This window comes from Symphalangus syndactylus, chromosome X, assembly GCF_028878055.3.
Source record: "Symphalangus syndactylus isolate Jambi chromosome X, NHGRI_mSymSyn1-v2.1_pri, whole genome shotgun sequence".
Lineage (NCBI taxonomy): Eukaryota > Metazoa > Chordata > Mammalia > Primates > Hylobatidae > Symphalangus > Symphalangus syndactylus.
In genome coordinates this window covers 115,601,340-115,619,163 of record NC_072447.2, presented here as the reverse complement: position 1 = coordinate 115,619,163, position 17,824 = coordinate 115,601,340, and the positions used below count along the sequence as shown (strand labels likewise).

General features: G+C 39.9%; 2 protein-coding genes across 3 annotated transcripts in view; one reads left to right on the top strand and one right to left on the bottom strand.

The window, feature by feature from the left end:
• TRPC5 (transient receptor potential cation channel subfamily C member 5) overlaps window positions 1–17,824 on the top strand; it is a 307,326-nt gene that overhangs the window by 154,786 nt on the left and 134,716 nt on the right. The window contains exon 3 of the mRNA XM_055268235.2: window positions 2,230–2,751. Coding sequence (XP_055124210.1) covers window positions 2,230–2,751 — 522 coding nt within the window. The remainder of the gene's footprint in view (window positions 1–2,229; window positions 2,752–17,824) is intronic.
• The window catches only part of TRPC5OS (TRPC5 opposite strand), a 28,878-nt gene continuing 22,389 nt past the window's right edge, over window positions 11,336–17,824 (bottom strand). For both annotated transcript variants that reach the window (XM_055268238.1, XM_055268236.1), the window contains exon 4: window positions 11,336–13,786. In XM_055268238.1, coding sequence (XP_055124213.1) covers window positions 13,141–13,476 — 336 coding nt within the window. In that variant the 5' untranslated portion in view covers window positions 13,477–13,786 and the 3' untranslated portion in view covers window positions 11,336–13,140. The remainder of the gene's footprint in view (window positions 13,787–17,824) is intronic.

Below are 17,824 nucleotides of genomic sequence, written 5' to 3'. Positions count from 1 at the left end.
GAGGAATAGCATGGTAGGAAGCAGACCCATACACCCAATCTAACCCAGGGAATCCTGTGCCACAGGTTAGCCTCTCTTCCCTTCTGCTCAACACTTTTAGACCCTGACAGAGATTGAGGAATGCCTCTGCCTAGAGAAAGGGCAGATTTCTCAGATCTGAGCTCGCTTCTTCCTGGGCAGACTGTGACAAATTTCTCACTTCCCCATCTCTCCCAACTCTAGGCTTTATGCTGACAGTGTTTATGTTCATTTCCAGGCCCACTCAGACCTACTTCTTCCTTAGCCTGTAGGCTTATGTTAATTTCTGAGATTACTCTTTCCTATGTCCAATTTATGAGCCAGTTGCTCACTTCCTGCTGTCTTGTTTGTAGCTGCTCCCTCTAAATGTTTAACAATGTTTACTCGCTGCTCCATCCTGGCCATTAATGACCATTATGCAGTCAGCTTTCAACTGTTCAGAGGCTGATGCACGCATTCAGTGAAGGAAACAGGTTTCTTGCAAACTCCTTCTCCTCCACCTTTCTCCTACTCTATGTTTTCTGGCCATTTCCCTGTTTGAGAATCCTGCGTGCAAGGTGGGAGGGAGGCAATGATGTTGAAAAACAGTTAACTCATCCCTTTGTCAGTTCGCCAGTAACTGTGGGTTGTTGTTTTATTTTTTGAAGAAGCTTTGAGAGTAAAAAGAACCTATTGATTAAAATACGATTTGTCTCTCTGCTTACATTTAGAGATAAAAAAAATTAAAAACAAAACAAAAATCCCACGATTTGTCTATTCGATGAGACTCCCAATTATCCATGGTCTGTCCTACCCAGTTAAAATGAACATTTGGAACTTTTTTTTCCTAAAGTGTAATAAAAATCAATATTTCCCGATTTTCTGGAATCCTATCCATGTTTTGAATACTCGGCTCCACCTCTTAATAAAGCCTCTGTTGCCTCTGTTGACTATCCCAGCCCTCCCCTTCTCTATCTCTAGGTCCTACCGCACTTAAACTCTTCTGTGAGTCTAGCAAGCTGCCTCAGTTCCCCTACTGAACTGAGAAAAGACTGGGTCCCAAAAGAGACTTGTTTTTTTTTTTTGAGATTGAGTCTTGCTCTGTTGCCCAGGCTGGAGCGCAGTGGCGCGATCTCGGCTCACTGCCAGCTCTGCCTCCTGGGTTCACACCATTCTCCTGCCTCAGCCTCCCAAGTAGCTGGGACTATAGGCGCCCGCCACCACGCCCAGCTAATTTTTTGTATTTTTAGTAGAGATGGGGTTTCACCGTGTTAGCCAGGATGGTCTCTATCTCTTGACCTCATGATCCACCCGCCTCAGCCTCCCAAAGTGCTGGGATTACAGGCGTGAGCCACTGTGCCGGGCAAGAGACATTTTAAAGTTGAAAGATTTTTTAATTCATCGATCAGGTTCTGCACACTCACCCGGAAGTGCTCCTGAATACCCAAAGAAGCCCCCATCTTTCACCTATAGCTGCTATTTACACTAAACATTACATCATGGACATAGCAGTTTTATCAATGGTACTTTTGCTATCAGTATCCCCTCCCCAAGCCGAGAAGTCTTCATTTTCAGAGTACTTCTTCCTGACCCTAACGAATTATCTTTACCTTCCTGGGACTTACAGGAAGTTGGACGAACCCTGTCTGGCCTTGGTCTTTGGTCCCCTGAAGTTATATATATAGCCTCTACTGCTCATTTGGAACTGAGCAGATAATACTTTGTACTGTTACCAGTTTTATGAAAGTTTGCTCTACCCAAGTAATTCTCCAGGAGGTCAGGAAAAATGTCCTTTACTTCTCTGTATTCTCCAGTATGTCTCAGACAGAAATGGGCATGTTGTCATTGCATAATTGACAATTTGACTCTAGAGCTAGGCTCTAGAGTCTTGCTTGGGTTTAAATCTTGGCTCTGCTGACTAAAAGCTTTGTAACCTTAGGTGTGTTCTTTAATCTCCCTCTGTCTCAGCTTCTTCATATGGGAAGAATATTTACCTCACACGGTTGTTGTGGAGATTAAATGAGTAAAGACATGTAATGTGCTTAGAATAGTGCCTGGCACACAATAAGCATCCCACAAACATTAGCTATAAGGAAGGAGGTTTAGGAGGTCAAAAGAATTGAAACAAGAATGGAGACTCTAATTCCTGAATCGCCAGCATTTTATAGGCCCTATGCTTCTCTCTCCAAACTTTAATCCTGCCCTTCTATGCTTCTCATTTCTTGTACCTAGGTCCCCACTCTGATGATGGACACGCAGTTCTCTGAATTCACACCAGACATCACTCCCATCATGCTGGCTGCCCACACCAACAACTACGAAATCATCAAATTACTTGTCCAAAAACGGGTCACTATCCCACGGCCCCACCAGATCCGCTGCAACTGTGTGGAGTGTGTGTCTAGTTCAGAGGTAGACAGCCTGCGCCACTCTCGCTCCCGACTGAACATCTATAAGGCTCTGGCAAGCCCCTCACTCATTGCCTTATCAAGTGAGGACCCCATCCTAACTGCCTTCCGTCTGGGCTGGGAGCTCAAGGAGCTCAGCAAGGTGGAGAATGAGTTCAAGGCCGAGTATGAGGAGCTCTCTCAGCAGTGCAAGCTCTTTGCCAAAGACCTGCTGGACCAAGCTCGGAGCTCCAGGGAACTGGAGATCATCCTCAACCATCGAGATGACCACAGTGAAGAGCTTGACCCTCAGAAGTACCATGACCTGGCCAAGTTGAAGGTGGCAATCAAATACCACCAGAAAGAGGTAAGCCAAGTTCATGTCTGCTTTCAGGGAAGCTTAAGGCCTCCAAAGTCTGGAGCAGCAGAGCAAGAATCAGCATTTTTCTACGATTTAGCCCTCTAACAAACAAATGGTTGGGCAGGCCTCACAGCTAGGCCCATTTATGCAAGGCACAGACAACCTTTTTGTATTTTCTTTATGGCCAGATAAGTAACCATCTGATTCTTTGGTGGAAAAGCATTCACGAATTTAACAAATGTTACTGAGCGCTGTTCGGCGTGTTTGCGATACAGAAGACAGACACCGACCCTGCTTTCATGGAGCTTACAAGCTGGTAGCGGATATAGAGTAAATGATCACTTTAATGACTATATAATTACCTACTAAGATATATACTCTGAAAGAACAGTGTTCTGTGAGAGCACGTAACAAACGATCCTATCCTATATACTGGGGACATAGTGGGCAGTGATTACAGAGGGGTCACTGTCTGGATGCTGGTAATTGTTGGCACAACTGAATCCCTGGCAGCCCCTTAGCGAGAAGGCTAAAAAACACATTTGAAAGATGAAGTCATACTCAGGGTTTGTAGTTCAATGGAAGGCTGGAGCAGGATCTGCTATGGCATGACCTCCAAAATGTTAGGTTCCACCTCTTTGAGGGAGCGCAGTTCAAGCAGGTCACAGGTGAGGCTTTGCTTTCCAGTTAGGCAAGATTTACAATCAAGCAGGTGTAGTTCTATGCCATCTTATCAAACCGTTTGGGAGAGCCTCCTAACAAGGCTAACTTAGCCCTTCAAGGAAGCAGCATGATACCACGGAAACAGCAGGGACTATGGAGCCAGAGCAACTGAGGATAGAATTTTAACCCACTAGCTGTATGACCTAAAGAAACTCACTCCTATTTTCAGGGCGTTAGTTTTCTCATTTATAAAATAGAGATGAAAATAGTTTCTTCACTTCATAGGGGATTGTGGGAAATAAGAAAAGCTAGCATTCAGTGCATGGCACCAGAAGTGCTTTAATGTCCATTTCCATCTCTTTTCCATGCTACCTGAAGTCAAAGCAGCTGAGGGGTGCCTGCCAGCTGAAGGGCAACTGGCAGTGCCATTCCTTCATGGATCCAGGCTCCGAGGCAAACCTCATTGTGTGTTTATCTGGTCCCCTTTTCTCAGACAAAAATAAAAATACTATGCCTTCGAAATGAGGCATAAAACAAATACCAGGGCAACCTGGAATGGGATAAAAAATGAAAAAGAGCAACATGGAGATTGAAAGGGCTATGCTGGAGGAAGTGGTAAATGGTTAGGCCCATCCATGAGTTCCCTTATTTTATTTTTGCCATTTATCTGCTTTAAGTTATTTCAATAAGCCTGGTGTTGTGCTTACCTCCCTGGAGAAATGTAAAGATAAAATAAAATAGGTAATGTACTTAGGCATAGCGAAATACTGAGCATACAGTAGCAGTCAATAATTATTAGCTGGGCGGGGTGTGGTGGCTCATGCCTGTAATCCCAGCACTTTGGGAGGCCAAGGCTGGCAGATCATCTGAGGTCAGGAGTTCGAGACCAGCCTGGCCAACATGGTGAAACCCAGTCTCTACTAAAAATACAAAAATTAGCTGGGCGTGGTGGCAGGTGCATGTAATCCCAGCTACTCTGGAGGCTAAGACACAAGAATTGCTTGAACCTGGGAGGCAGAGGTTGCAATAAGTCAAGATTGTGCCATGGCACTCCAGCCTGGGCGATGGAGTGAGACTGTGTATCAAAAAAGAATTTACTATTAGCTGCTATAATTACTCATTTTTATTGTTACACATGCAGGACTCATGGCATATGGTCTAATTCTGTGCAGTAAAATGGCAGGTAATAGATATAGTAAAGGCCCATCCTTCTCTTACCCCTCCCTCTCTCCCACAGCCCTGCTGTTGATGTGAAGTATCAGTTACTGTGTTAAGCAGTCTGCTGTATCTACACTTTGATATATGTATATATTTCCATTAAAGATGTATATTGTTGTTTCAGTGTTTTTTTCACTTTACATAAATTGTTATAATACTGTGAGAAAAAAAATCACAGATATTTTTAGAACATGAATTGCTTCCAAGTGACGGAATGGTTAATGGGAATAAAATAGTTTTTAAAAAATAGATAATTGCAGAATACAACTAAAGTTTACAGTCCTCACCCCACTGAATATGAGATAAACTTTATCATTTTAGGCCCCCCATTCTCTTTAAAATTGAGAATGCATTTATTTTCAAACAATTTCACTGCAATATTTCATTAATTTTTGTGTTGGTAGGTCACCTTCTGTTGTATGGCTTGACTCCACTTGCTCATATGATCTTCCTTTCCCAGTTTTAGTTACTGTTGCATTTGAAAACCAGTGCGATGGCTTTCTCACTCTCATGGGGATCTGCTTATCATATGACCACGGAATCACTTTTGGATTCTACCTTAACTGCCCTCCAACCCTCATTAACCTTCTCATTATTTTTTCCTCTTCGTTTTAGTCCTTTTACTGTCCAGAAACTTTGTCCCTTGTGTTCTTTATTCCATAATTTCTTATCACTGTTTTTACATAATAGCTTTATGCTACTATATTTTCATATATTTCTCAACTATCATCCCACTAACCTGAATGTGCCACGGGGTTTTATTTCTTCTTGTTCTCTTGATTAAGCATCAGAGATTCCAACATTGTTTCCAGGGTCCATTCCTGTGTACATTGAAGTGGAATTTTTATTGTGGTAAGATATACCTAATATAAAATTTCACATTTTAACCACTTGTAAGTTTACAGTTCAGTGGAATTAAGTACATTCACATTGTGCAACCATCATCACTAGGATTCATTTTTGAAGATGCACAAGTTTTGGAGTGTCTGTTTTACTTTCAGTAGTGAACCTATCTAAGTATAGTTTCATATTTCACAAGGCCACATTTTAAAATTTTATTTATTTATTTATTTATTTATTTATTTATTTATTTATTTATTTTTGAGACGGAGGCTCGCTCTGTCACCCAGGCTGGAGTGCAGTGGCATAATCTCAGCTTACTGCAACCTCCAACTCCTGGGTTCAATCGATTCTCCTGCCTCAGCCTCCATAGTAGTTGGGACTACAGGCGTGCACCACCACACCCAGAAAATTTCTGTATTTTTTTTTTTTTTTTTTTTTTAGTAGAGAAGGGGTTTTGCCATGCTGGCCAGGCCAGTCTTGAACTCCTGACCTCAAGTGATCTGCCCACCTCGGCCCCTCAAAGTGCTGGGATTACAGGCGTAAGCCACTGCACCCAGCCCATTTTTATTATTTTTAGAGACAAGGTCTCACTATGTTGCCTAGGCTGATTTCAAACTCCTGGCCTCAAACTCCTGGCCTCAAGTGATCTTCCCATCTCAGCCTCCCAAAGCGCTGGGATTACAGATGTGAGCCACCATGCCCAGCCAGCTAAATTATGTTTAATCCATAACACTGGCAAAGTAGCACCTCTTAACTATTCAATATTATGGATATTCAGCAGTAATCAAAGTAATTTCAAAAGTAAGTAATCAAAGTAATTTCAAAAGTAAATTACTTTTTGAAAAGTAATTCAAAAAGCACTCTATTTATGCAAAGATCAACAATTTTAGGCCTGGTGCTATTCACTGATATTTGTGAATCAAATAAATGAAAACCATGGTATTTAGTAGACTGAATTATTTCAATCAGATCACATCAAACTCTAGCTCCAGGTATAAAGCCGGGATAGTGAGTGACTGTCAACTTCAATGTCAATAGTGATAAAGAATATAATTCCTTAGAGCCACCAAAACTCAAATATGGCCTAAAGTTTAGTCACATAGCCAGAGACTTCAGAATCATTTGGAGATTTATATTTATATAGTTTGCTCCAAATTTTCCAAGATAAATTATCTTAGCAATGGCTATACATCAATTTTAACATAATTAGTTTCTCTTCAAACTAAGCCCCACTGATTAGAAAGGCAGGCTTGAGAAATCATATATATATTAAAGTTTATACTCCAAAGGCATTGCTTCAGGAATGTAAAACATAATTTATACTCATCAAACTCTATAATCCCTTCTGAATTGTGACTTCATTTCTAGAAAAAAACTGTAATCCTTCCCAATCTGTGAATTAGAGTTTTTTAAAAATATGTGGTTTCATTGAGTCTCAAATGCATACAGCCTCTAATTTCTCTCTATTCAATTCACATGTCTAGTTTAAGGCTGAATAATCCCACCTTCTTAAACAAATCAGCAATGTCCTTTTTGGGGTTGTGTTTTTGTAATTTTAACTTTAGTGTATAAATTTAGCTCAATGATGTGAGCTGCTGAGGTTCCAACAATTCAAGTGTCTGTGAGAACTTCATCCTCAAAAGTCCTTGATTTGAGGAATCAGACTGATAAGTCTCTTCAATAAATATCCAAAATCTAGTCTTAAAAAAAAATGAAACACTCACACAGTGCTTAGGGCCACAAGCATAAAAAAGTCATGATTTTGATTTTTTTAATCACATTATATGATACACTTGATTTTTGCAGTATAAACTCTTCTCATGTAGGATTGGATGAAACTAGGCAAACCAATCTTTCCTTTCGATGCAAATAAATGAATGAAACCTAACTTTATGCTTCCATTATTATTATTATTATTTATTTTTATTTTTATTTTTATTTTTGAGACAGAGTTTCACAATGTCACCCAGGCTGGAATGCAGTGGTGCCATCTCGGCTCACTGCAACCTCCGTCTCCCAGGTTCAAGCAATCCTCCCACCTCAGCCTCCTTAGTAGCTGGAACTACAGGCATGCAACACCACGCCTGGCTAATTTTTGTATTTTTAGTAGAGACAGGTTTTACCATGTTGGCCAGCTGGTCTCAAGCTCCTGACCTCAGGTGATCCACCTGCCTGGGCCTCCCAAAGTTCTTGGGTTATAGGGATAAGCCACCATGCCAGTCCTATGCTCCCATTACGTTTATGGCAAATTAACTCAGCTTTTCCATGTTAGGCAAAATTTCTCAAATTCTTTGTAAGCATACAGTTCATGTGTGCTAACTCATCAAGAAAAAAACATATTAACATCTTAAGCGGGTCACACCCCAGGATCTAGTGGAACACATTTACCCTGAGGGTTACATGTTGGGAGCCCCAAACCAAGAAGGAAAGGACACTTTCTTTTTTTTTTCAAATGACCTTCATACCTGAAAGAAGGCTGTAGGAGAATGGACAAGAATTATTTCCCAGGAACAGAATTATTCAAAGAGAAACAGCCTCTAGATGATAATGAAATAACTGAGCTAAAAGAGAAAATTTGTCTTTTCCACTTGATTCCATGCTTAATAACAGTCGGACCATGAGGTTCTGTCTTCAAGGATTGGTAGGATTACTTCCTCAATGTCTGTAATCAAGAATAGGACAGAGCAGATGCACTTCTTCTCCACTCTCTAGTGCCATCCCTGATGACACCTTGCTAAATCTTTTAAAGTGTGCTGTGATTCCAACTGGTGAAAAAATGAAGAAATGCCCAGTACAAATAGAAATTTTCTCAATGAGTCGAGGTTTGTAGGGGTGAAGCATCAAGAACTCCGGCACCTGGGATAAGGACCCAAAGATAAGCCCATTCACATCTTAAGTTTCAAATAGACAACATGTCTTTTTAAAACTTGAGATTAAAAGCTGTATTTCACACAGAACATTTTTTTTCTCCATAAAATGAGCTGCAACAGAGTTGATTTCCAAAGCTGGAAGTTAGAGGTTTGCCTACCTTAAAAATTTAGAAGTTACAGTTTCAAGAAAGGCGTGTTCCCCCAAGTTTAAGAATAAAATTATTGGCCGGGCGCGGTGGCTCACACTTGTAATCCCAGCACTTTGGGAGGCCGAGGCGGGCGGATCATGAGGTCAGGAGATCGAGACCACGGTGAAACCCCGTCTCTACTAAAAAATACAAAAAATTAGCCGGGCATGGTGGCGGGCGCCTGTAGTCCCAGCTACTCGGAGAGGCTGAGGCAGGAGAATGGCGTAAACCCGAGGGGCGGAGCTTGCAGTGAGCCGAGATTGCGCCACTGCACTCCAGCCTGGGCGACAGAGTGAGACTCCGTCTCAAAAAAAAAAAAAGAATAAAATTATTGGAATGACCAGTATTTCCAGAATTTGTCATAATATAGAGGCATGTGTATTTATGTGCCTTCAACAACAGATTTTGTTAATGACACCTTTTTTTTTGTTTTTTGTTTTAGACAGAGTTTCGCTTTGTTGCCCAGGATGGAGTGCAGTGGCATGATCTTGGCTCACTGCAACCTCCACCTCCCAGGTTCAAGCTATTCTCATGCCTCAGCCTCCTGAGTAGCTGGGATTACAGGTGCCTACCACCGTGCCGGCTGATTTTTTTGTATTTTAGTAGAGATGGGGTTTCACCATGTTGCCCAGGCTGGTCTCGAACTCCTGAGCTCGGGCAATTCGCCTGTCTTGGCCTCTCAAAGTGCTAGGATTACAGGTGTGAGCCACCGCGCCTGGCCTGTTAATGACATCTTTGATTAGAGGAATCTGAAACACTAAAGTTGTGTTTCATAACTGTGGCCCCCTTGTCCACCTTATATGAATATTTGTGGTAAACTTAAAATTATCTTTTGAGATGCCTTCAGCATTTTTCTTTCTTTCTTTCTTTTTTTTTTTTTTTTTTTTTTTGAGACAGAGTCTCACTCTGTCGCCCACGCTGGAGTGCAGTGGCACAATCTCGGCTCATCACAACCTATGCCTCCCAGGTTCACACCATTCTCCTGCCTTAGCCTCCCTAGTAGCTGGGACTACAGGCGCCCGCCACCACGCCCAGTTAATTTTTTGTATTTTTAGTAGAGTCGGGGTTTCACCGTGTTAGCCAGGATGGTCTCGATCTCCTGACCTCGTGATCCACTCGCCTTGGCCTCCCAAAGTGCTGGGACCACGTCTGGCCGCCTTTGGCATTTTTCTAGGGTCTTTAAGATGAAATTGTGACCAGGTATAAAGACTTCAGTGATTTTTCTTACCTTGTAAAATGCAGTTCCAACCTTCATAATGGCAGTCACCTCCAAGGATTATTTATTGCCCTGAAGAGATGTGATATTGGAAACTGACAGTTTTATTTATCAATAGAAGTAATTCGCAAATAACTAACTTCAGGAACTAGAAGTTATTTTTTCTTTCTTTAGGGATTTTCTGTTGGTTGGTTGGTTGGTTGGTTGGTTGGTTGGTTGGTTGGTTTGTGAGCTTTCTGAGGGTTAAATAGACAGAAGAAAACCAGTTTTAAATATGGGCTGGAGGGAGTAGGATCTCTGAAAAAATATAAGAAGTATTCCCAAGAGGTATCACTAAGTATATCTAGTCTATTAAGATAAGACTGTCAGTACAAAAACACAATAGTCAACTTTGATGTAAAAGAAAAATCATAAAAATCAAGTTGGATCACAGTGGGTTAATAACGTTCAGAGTTACATAACCCCCTCAGGAACAAAATCTTACCCTTAAATGGAATATAATTCATTATTTCCTGAAGGGCTTTTTCATATTGTTTCTTCTTCATTATTATTCCTACCAGAACTCAAGTAGACTCCCCAAAAGAATTCAATTTGGTAAAAAAAAAAAAATCAGCTCCAAAGAATGAAACAATAGCTGATTCCGAATTCTAACTTTGGCATGAAGTAGAATAAGAAAGCTCTTATCTCTTAGAAAACAGGTGTAAAACTATTGGATAATTATTTCATGTCAAATAGACTTTCAGGTATTGTCATACAAACTTTTTGCACATGGGTGAATTTTCTTTTTAATTTTTAAGTTCTGGGGTACATTTGCAGGATGTGCAGGTTTGTTACATAGGTAAACATGTGCCTTGGTGGTTTGCTGCACTGATCAACCCATCACCTAGGTATTAAGTCCAGCATCCATTAGCTGGGAATCCGTTCCTGATGCTCTCTCTCCCCACCCCAGCCCCCAACAGGCCCCAGTGTGTGTTGCTCCCCTCCCTGTGTCCATGTGTTCTCATTGTTCAGCTCCCACTTATACTTGAGAACATGTGGCTTCTGGTTTTCTGTTCCTGCGTTAGTTTGCTGAGGGTAATAGCTTCCAACTCCATCCATGTCCCTGTAAAGGACATGATCTCGTTCCTTTTTATGGTTGCATAGTATTCTATGGTGTATATGTACCACATTTCCTTTATCCAGTCTATCACTGATGGGCATTTGGGTTGATTCCATGTCTTTGCTATTGTGAATAGTGCTGCAATGAACATACGCATGCACATTTTTCAGATATTCCTGAAAAGTGATTTCATATATTCTGTCTCAATGTCAGATATGTCATGCCAAAGGCTTTGAAAACTATTATTTCATTTGTTCCTTATTATCACTGAAGGTAAGCAGAAAATTTATTAATAACCCTCATTTTGCAAATGAGAAAGGACTATGTTTAGAGATTTGTTTAAGATCATCTGACAAAGCCAGAAGTATAACTTCAGACTCCTGGTACAACATTCTCTCTTGTTATGCTCTGCTACCTTACATTGAGTGAAGTTCTTGTGGGCCCATTTGGTAGCCTCCAAATTCACCACCAGGTAATTTAAGATGACCACATGTTTTTTTGATTTGTGAATGAAAGTTTATTAGTTAAAATCTCTTGAAAGAAAACAGTAAAATGGTTTAGATCAATAGCTAATACAGATTGTAAACAGTCATAAGATAATAACTAGCAGTAATCATCACACATAGGAATTTATATAGGCACAACTCCCCACATATTTTAGCCCAAACAAATAGGGATGAAAACTTGTACTACCTAATCTAATGCCATCTACCAGCCTATCTTCCTTGATTTTCACACCTTTAAGCTTGTCTCAGAATGGTGAGCCCCTCTCTTTTTTGCCATGCTATATAATAATTGGCTTTAACACTGGTCTTAAGAAGATACAGAAAAGAGCTAATTTGCATAAAGGATCAGCCACTCACTCCATTCTCCTGGAGGAGATGCAGGATTTCAATCAGAGATATCCAATCAGTGGACTAAACTAGTTAATAATTCTCCATCTAATTGAGCTTTCAGATACATGACTTACGTCAATCGCCTACTAGCTATTTATAGCAACACCTTAGGGTTGGCTAATTTGCAGAAGACAAAAACAGGGCTTTGTTCATAAACCTGTTTAGAAACTAACTCCGTATCATGACTTTCCATCGTAAACCGTCGCATAACTGTTGACAATTTATTGATTTGCTTCTCTCTCCTGAAAACACCATCCCCACTACTTCTTGTTCCTAAGTATTTTCTTATTTCCTAAACATTTCTTTTCACTATTAACTCTAATTCTGTTCCATAGAGCAAACATACTTAATACAACAATCCATTCCTCAGAGCGGGGGTTATATCTTAACAATCCTTAAGCACATACAATTACAGAATCAAAGCAAACACGGGAATATACCTTATCTGGTTCCTGAGGTACCATTACAGTACAATCTGTCCAGGTGACCCAGGAAAACTAGGGTCCAACCAGCTCCACATATTATGGGGTTGTAGCATCTTCCTGCTTTGATGCCTAAGGACTATATCTAGTCCATAGATATTTAGTCCAATACGGTGAGTGTTTGTCTTTCCATTGGTGAATATTCTTTGCAGGGCTTTTCTTGGCCCTTCTATTGCTTCTCTCTTTGATTGTTTGGTATAGTGTGTCTTTTCCATTTGGGGAATAATAGTGCAAAGTAGCTGCAATGTGGTCAGAATTTGCAGGAACAGTCCTGCATTGGAACTCTTGGTCCCAGCTTTTTCAGTTTTCTCCTTGGCAACAGTCATTTGAAAACCTTTCTGCACTTTTATTATCTGGTAGATAGTACTCTTTGAAAATGATCTCCGTTAGTCTGCTATAGCATTTTTTGTCGGACACATGCTCTCTTAAAGGATAAGTAAGGAGTTATATCCTTTCAAATAAAAGTATCCCAACATTGTCTTGTTAATGTGAATGTATTCATTTACTGTAATGCTACCCTGGGGGATATTCCCCTTTTCATTTCCACTCATTGGAGGGCAGTGAAATTAGTCCCAAGATGTGATAGAGTTCGTCAGTTCTCCATTCCATAATTAGGTAAGGAATGTATTTTCTTTACTATTGTTTGCTCCCGTCATGAGAAATTCTAGCATGAGAGTAAATACAGGTAAAGGGAGACCTACAAGGCAAAAACCAGAACTTTCTGAATAACAACAAAGAGGAAAAAAGACCAGCTTTTGCTAGAAGTAAATCAAATCTCACTTGTTATATAGGTTATTAGTAATGAAAATGTGCAGAACTGTGAGAAAACACATATTGCTAATATACAGAAAATAAGAATATATTAAAACAGAGAAATGATCAGTTTTCACATCCCTGGGGGCGGGTGCAGAAATTGGGTCTTAGTCACTTGTTAAGTCATCATTTATACCAGAGACTGTATCTTCATATAAGTTATCCATGTCTAACATAGCCTGATCTATATCAAACATTAGGTCTTCATCCTCTCTTGGTGTAAGTATTGAGTCTAAGTCTGAGAGATCAGGGAGATCTGGTAGCGAAGGCTCCTCGGGAAGAGGTGCATCTGCTTCAGTCTCTTCTGCTCTACCATTTTCTTCTACATAAGGAGCTTCTTGTACTTGTATAATGAATTGTAAAAGCTCATCAGCTATTCTTATTAACTGGGCTACACAAGCAATAAGTCCATCAATGAGTACAGGAAATGACACAGAATCCATGCCGCAGTGCTCTTCTAAATAGATAAAATATCACTAAAAGCTCTAGCAAATGGACTCTTGGTGACAATGGATAGTATAAGGGGCTAACAATGGTTCTGTGGTTGGTTTAGGCCAGAAATTAGGATGTTGATATGATTATGATGGTGATCAAGTACAGAATGAGAACAGTGGAACAATATAACTTTTTGATGACGTTGGTAAACTGCGCACAGAATTTATGTATGGTACTCTTGTTTGTACTAGTGGTGAACTGCTATTATAATGACCATCAGGCGGACTGTCACAGCCAAGAGAAAACAGCAAAGCAGACCTAATAATAAAAAAGAGAGATATAAAAATTAGTGTCTTTGAGCCTTTATCCATCCTACAGGCTATGGCTACTGGTTACCCCTATCAAGAATTGCTGTTAAGGTTGAAACAGTATGTCTAACTATAGCCCCTCCTTTGTTGCTGGCCTTGTGAGGCTCTACTACTTTTCTTTCCTTTGAAAACCTCATGGTCTTTATCTCTTGTTAAGAGATTTGGGAGAAAAGTGAGTTTAGGTAGTTTGTCTGTCTTTCTTGAACATCTCTTTGGAGGAAGGATATACTCACGCAGGCTCTGTCAATTATTAGTACCTTTGCCTCATTGCCATTTATATCTGGTGCTGCTGAATTCTTTCTGTGTTTCTAGGAATCCATTCATTAAAGTTTCCAGATGCCCTGCAGCCTGGGGAGTTTATGGTAAATAAAAGTCCTATATTCTCTGTATTTTGCCAAACTTTGGAGAATTTCAGTTATAAAACTAGTTCCTTGATAATTTCCTATTACTGCCCCTCTTCCATATCTAGCAGCTAGTTCTTCCAACTTTATCTAAAGCCATGGTTGTACTATTTTCATCTGCATGTCTGGTGGGCTCTGCAAACCCACTTTCTGAGTAAGTATATACTTGTGTAAGGCAATATGATTTATTTGAAAATCTAGATATTGGCTCAATATAATCTACCTGCTACATTTGTCTGGTTTACCACTCCCCACCACACTTAAAATGAATCTGCTGAGGATGCAAGAAGTTTTTAGTATTTTGATATATCTCATATTTCTTACTCACTTGTTTATTTGATTCACAGTTTTTCCAACTCTTTCTTCTCTGCTAACCTGGTACATACATGCCCATATGCCCTGAGGTTTCACAAGCCCATCCTACAACCTTAAATTGAACTGAAAAGGGAGCTGAGTTGAAACTTAGAGTCCCTGAAGCTTCAGGATCTACATTAGTTTTGGGGGCCTAGATTATCTCCCTTCTCACTCCAAATAGATTATTCTGCTTTTCTGTTCTGATGAGCTGACACATCTTTATAAGAATTTCTAAATTCTTTCACAAATTTATTTTCATATCTCCCCTCACCAGATTGTTTTTCCTGCAATAGTCCAGGTCTATATGGCTGATCAGTGTAGCTATATACCTTTGGCCAGTTTTTTTCTTGGGTATACCTACATGTTAAATTTCTGATTAATTCTGTAAATTGGGCTAACTTTCTTTCTCCAGCCCCAGTCAGGCTTTTCCTAGTTGAAAGTCTTAGGAAGTAGTCATCTATATAACTCCTTTAGGATTCTACCAAGTCTATTATTGCCCGGTTTTCAGCAGCTCTGACCAGAGTGGGGCCCAGCAAGCCACAGGCTTCACTTTCAGCTGACTATAATCCTTGGATATTTATTGGAGTACATAAAATCATCAGCCAGATGGTCTGTGATTTGCACATACAGCCTGCTGGTCTTCACAGGGCCTTTTTTGACCCTCTCAGTTATATACTATCTCTACTTAGCCTAAGTCCTATCAGATCACTACATTTTTTTTTTGTCCAAAATCTTACCAGTAGACATGGGGTTTGCCCTGATGATGAGGGTCACAACGATAATGACCAGAAGGCACGATTTTGTTGGAGGCAATTTTCCATATGGAATATAGGAGAATGGGTACTAGAGGCAGGGCAGTTTTTTTTTTTAATTTTATTATTATTATACTTTAGGTTTTAAGGTACACGTGCACAATGTGCAGGTTTGTTACATATGTATACATGTGCCATGTTGGTGTGCCGCACCCATTAAGTCGTCATTTAGCTTTAGGTATATTTTGTTTTATTAATTCAAAGGATCTGTTTGTTTGATTTAAGAGAAAAACGTCTCATGAAAGGAAATATGGAGAGAAATCAAGGAAAGGAATGTGGCATTTATTTAGAAGATGCACCAGCTCATCAGAAGGAAAACATGGAAGAAAGATGTGTGTTAAATATTGTAAGAGAGCACTACCACATTTTTCAAAGGAAGCAATAACTACTATATGGTATATACAGCCCAAAGGCACAAGAAGATGACAGGAACACACTCACACAAAACGTACTTAACGGCCGGGCGCGGTGGCTCACGCTTGTAATCCCAGCACTTTGGGAGGCTGAGGCGGGCGGATCACGAGGTCAGGAGATCGAGACTACAGTGAAACCTTGTCTCTACTAAGAATACAAAAAAAAATTAGCCGGGCGTAGTGGCGGGCGCCTGTAGTCCCAGCTACTCGGAGAGGCTGAGGCAGGAGAATGGCGTGAACCCGGGAGGCAGAGCTTGCAGTGAGCCGAGATTGCGCCACTGCACTCCAGCCTGGGTGACAGAGCGAGACTCCGTCTCAAAAAAAAAAAAAAAAAAAAACCTACTTAACTTCTGACTTCCCATTCACCCAGTTTTTTTTTCTCAGCTTCTCTATCTTCCTCTGGGACTCTTTTATTCCTCCTCTTGGTCAATATGCTTCCATTTATTCACTTATGTGTTTCATTCTATTTCACACCCTCTCTATCTCCATCTACTCTTACCCTTTTCCATCATCTTTTCTTGTATCTCTCTCCTGAAACTGGGAAAAAATTGGAATAAATTATATTTCATTCATCAAATTTTTATTGTATTTATTGAGGTGTACATTACACAACCTAAACATAAAAAGCAGAGAGGTAGAACATTCCATATTTTGCTCTCTTATAAGAGAAATGTAGTTACTTATTACTTTATGTGGCCCTTGATTTTTTTTTGCAGGGCGGGGGACTCAGTCACTTTTGATGGGAAAAAAAATTAGTGACCTTGCCTTAACTTTCTTGACCCTTGTATTAGCTTTTTTAAATTTTTTATTCTCAAACCATCTCAGAACTTAGCAACTAGTGGGTGAGGAGAGGGCAAGGAGAAACTTGAAGAAACTGCTAGGTATTCCAATAATAAGAAAGATAAGAGTGTAGCATCAGCTTATGCCAGTTATGGTAATTTCCAAAGCAACCAACTCTGGACACCTTAACTAGCCTAAAGGGGTCTTTTGGATAGTTTATGCCTAGCCTTAACTCACTTTAAGGGATTTTTTATTAGCTATATCCTCTGCCTGGGATCCCTTTCTCCTTGGTGAGGGAGGAGTGGGGATTGACTTCGTGCCATTCTGATATCTACTTTAATATCATCTCCTCAGATTCTTACCCCTCAACCTGGGTAAAGCCCCTAATCATCCCTTTCCCATTACACACAAATTTCATTTTTGCATGATGGTATCTATAACTAGCTCATATTTTCTTGTTTAATTATTTGTTTTTCTGTCTCTCACCTTACCCCCACATACATATAGACTAAAATGTAATTGTCATGAGACTAAAAAATCTGTCTGTTTTGTTTTCTGCTATATCCCCAAAGAACAGAAGAGTGCTTGCCAGCATAGTATATAATCAGTAAGTGTCTTTGAAAAAAAGAAATAATGGAAGGAGGGAGGGAGGAACAACTTTCAGCTCATTCATTCAGTAAATATTATCAAGCTTCAACCATGCATGTGGGAAACAGGGGATAGAAAAGTGGACCAACTCATCAAATCATAGTTAATAAAATGAACAGGCAACCCAGACACTGAGAGAAAATATTCACAAAATATATATCTGACAATGAACTTTCAACCAGAATATATAAAGTTCATTGTCAGATATACGTGTGTGTGTGTGTGTGCATGTGTGTGTCTATATATATATAAAAAGAACCCCCACAACTCCATAATAAAAAGACAAACAACCCAACTTAAAAATGGTCAAAAGATCTGAACAGACAATTCAAATGAAGAGCTAATAAGCACATGAAAACATCCTCAACATTATTAGTAATCAAAGAAATGCAAATTGACATCACACTAAGATACCACAATATACTCAGTAGATTGGCTAAAATTAAAGACTGACAACATCAAATATTGACAAAGATGTAGAGGAACCAGAATTCTCACACACATTCATACTACTGGTAGGAGTATAAAACCATATTATGTTTTTGGAAAAACATCTATCAGTTTCCTATAAAACTAAGCA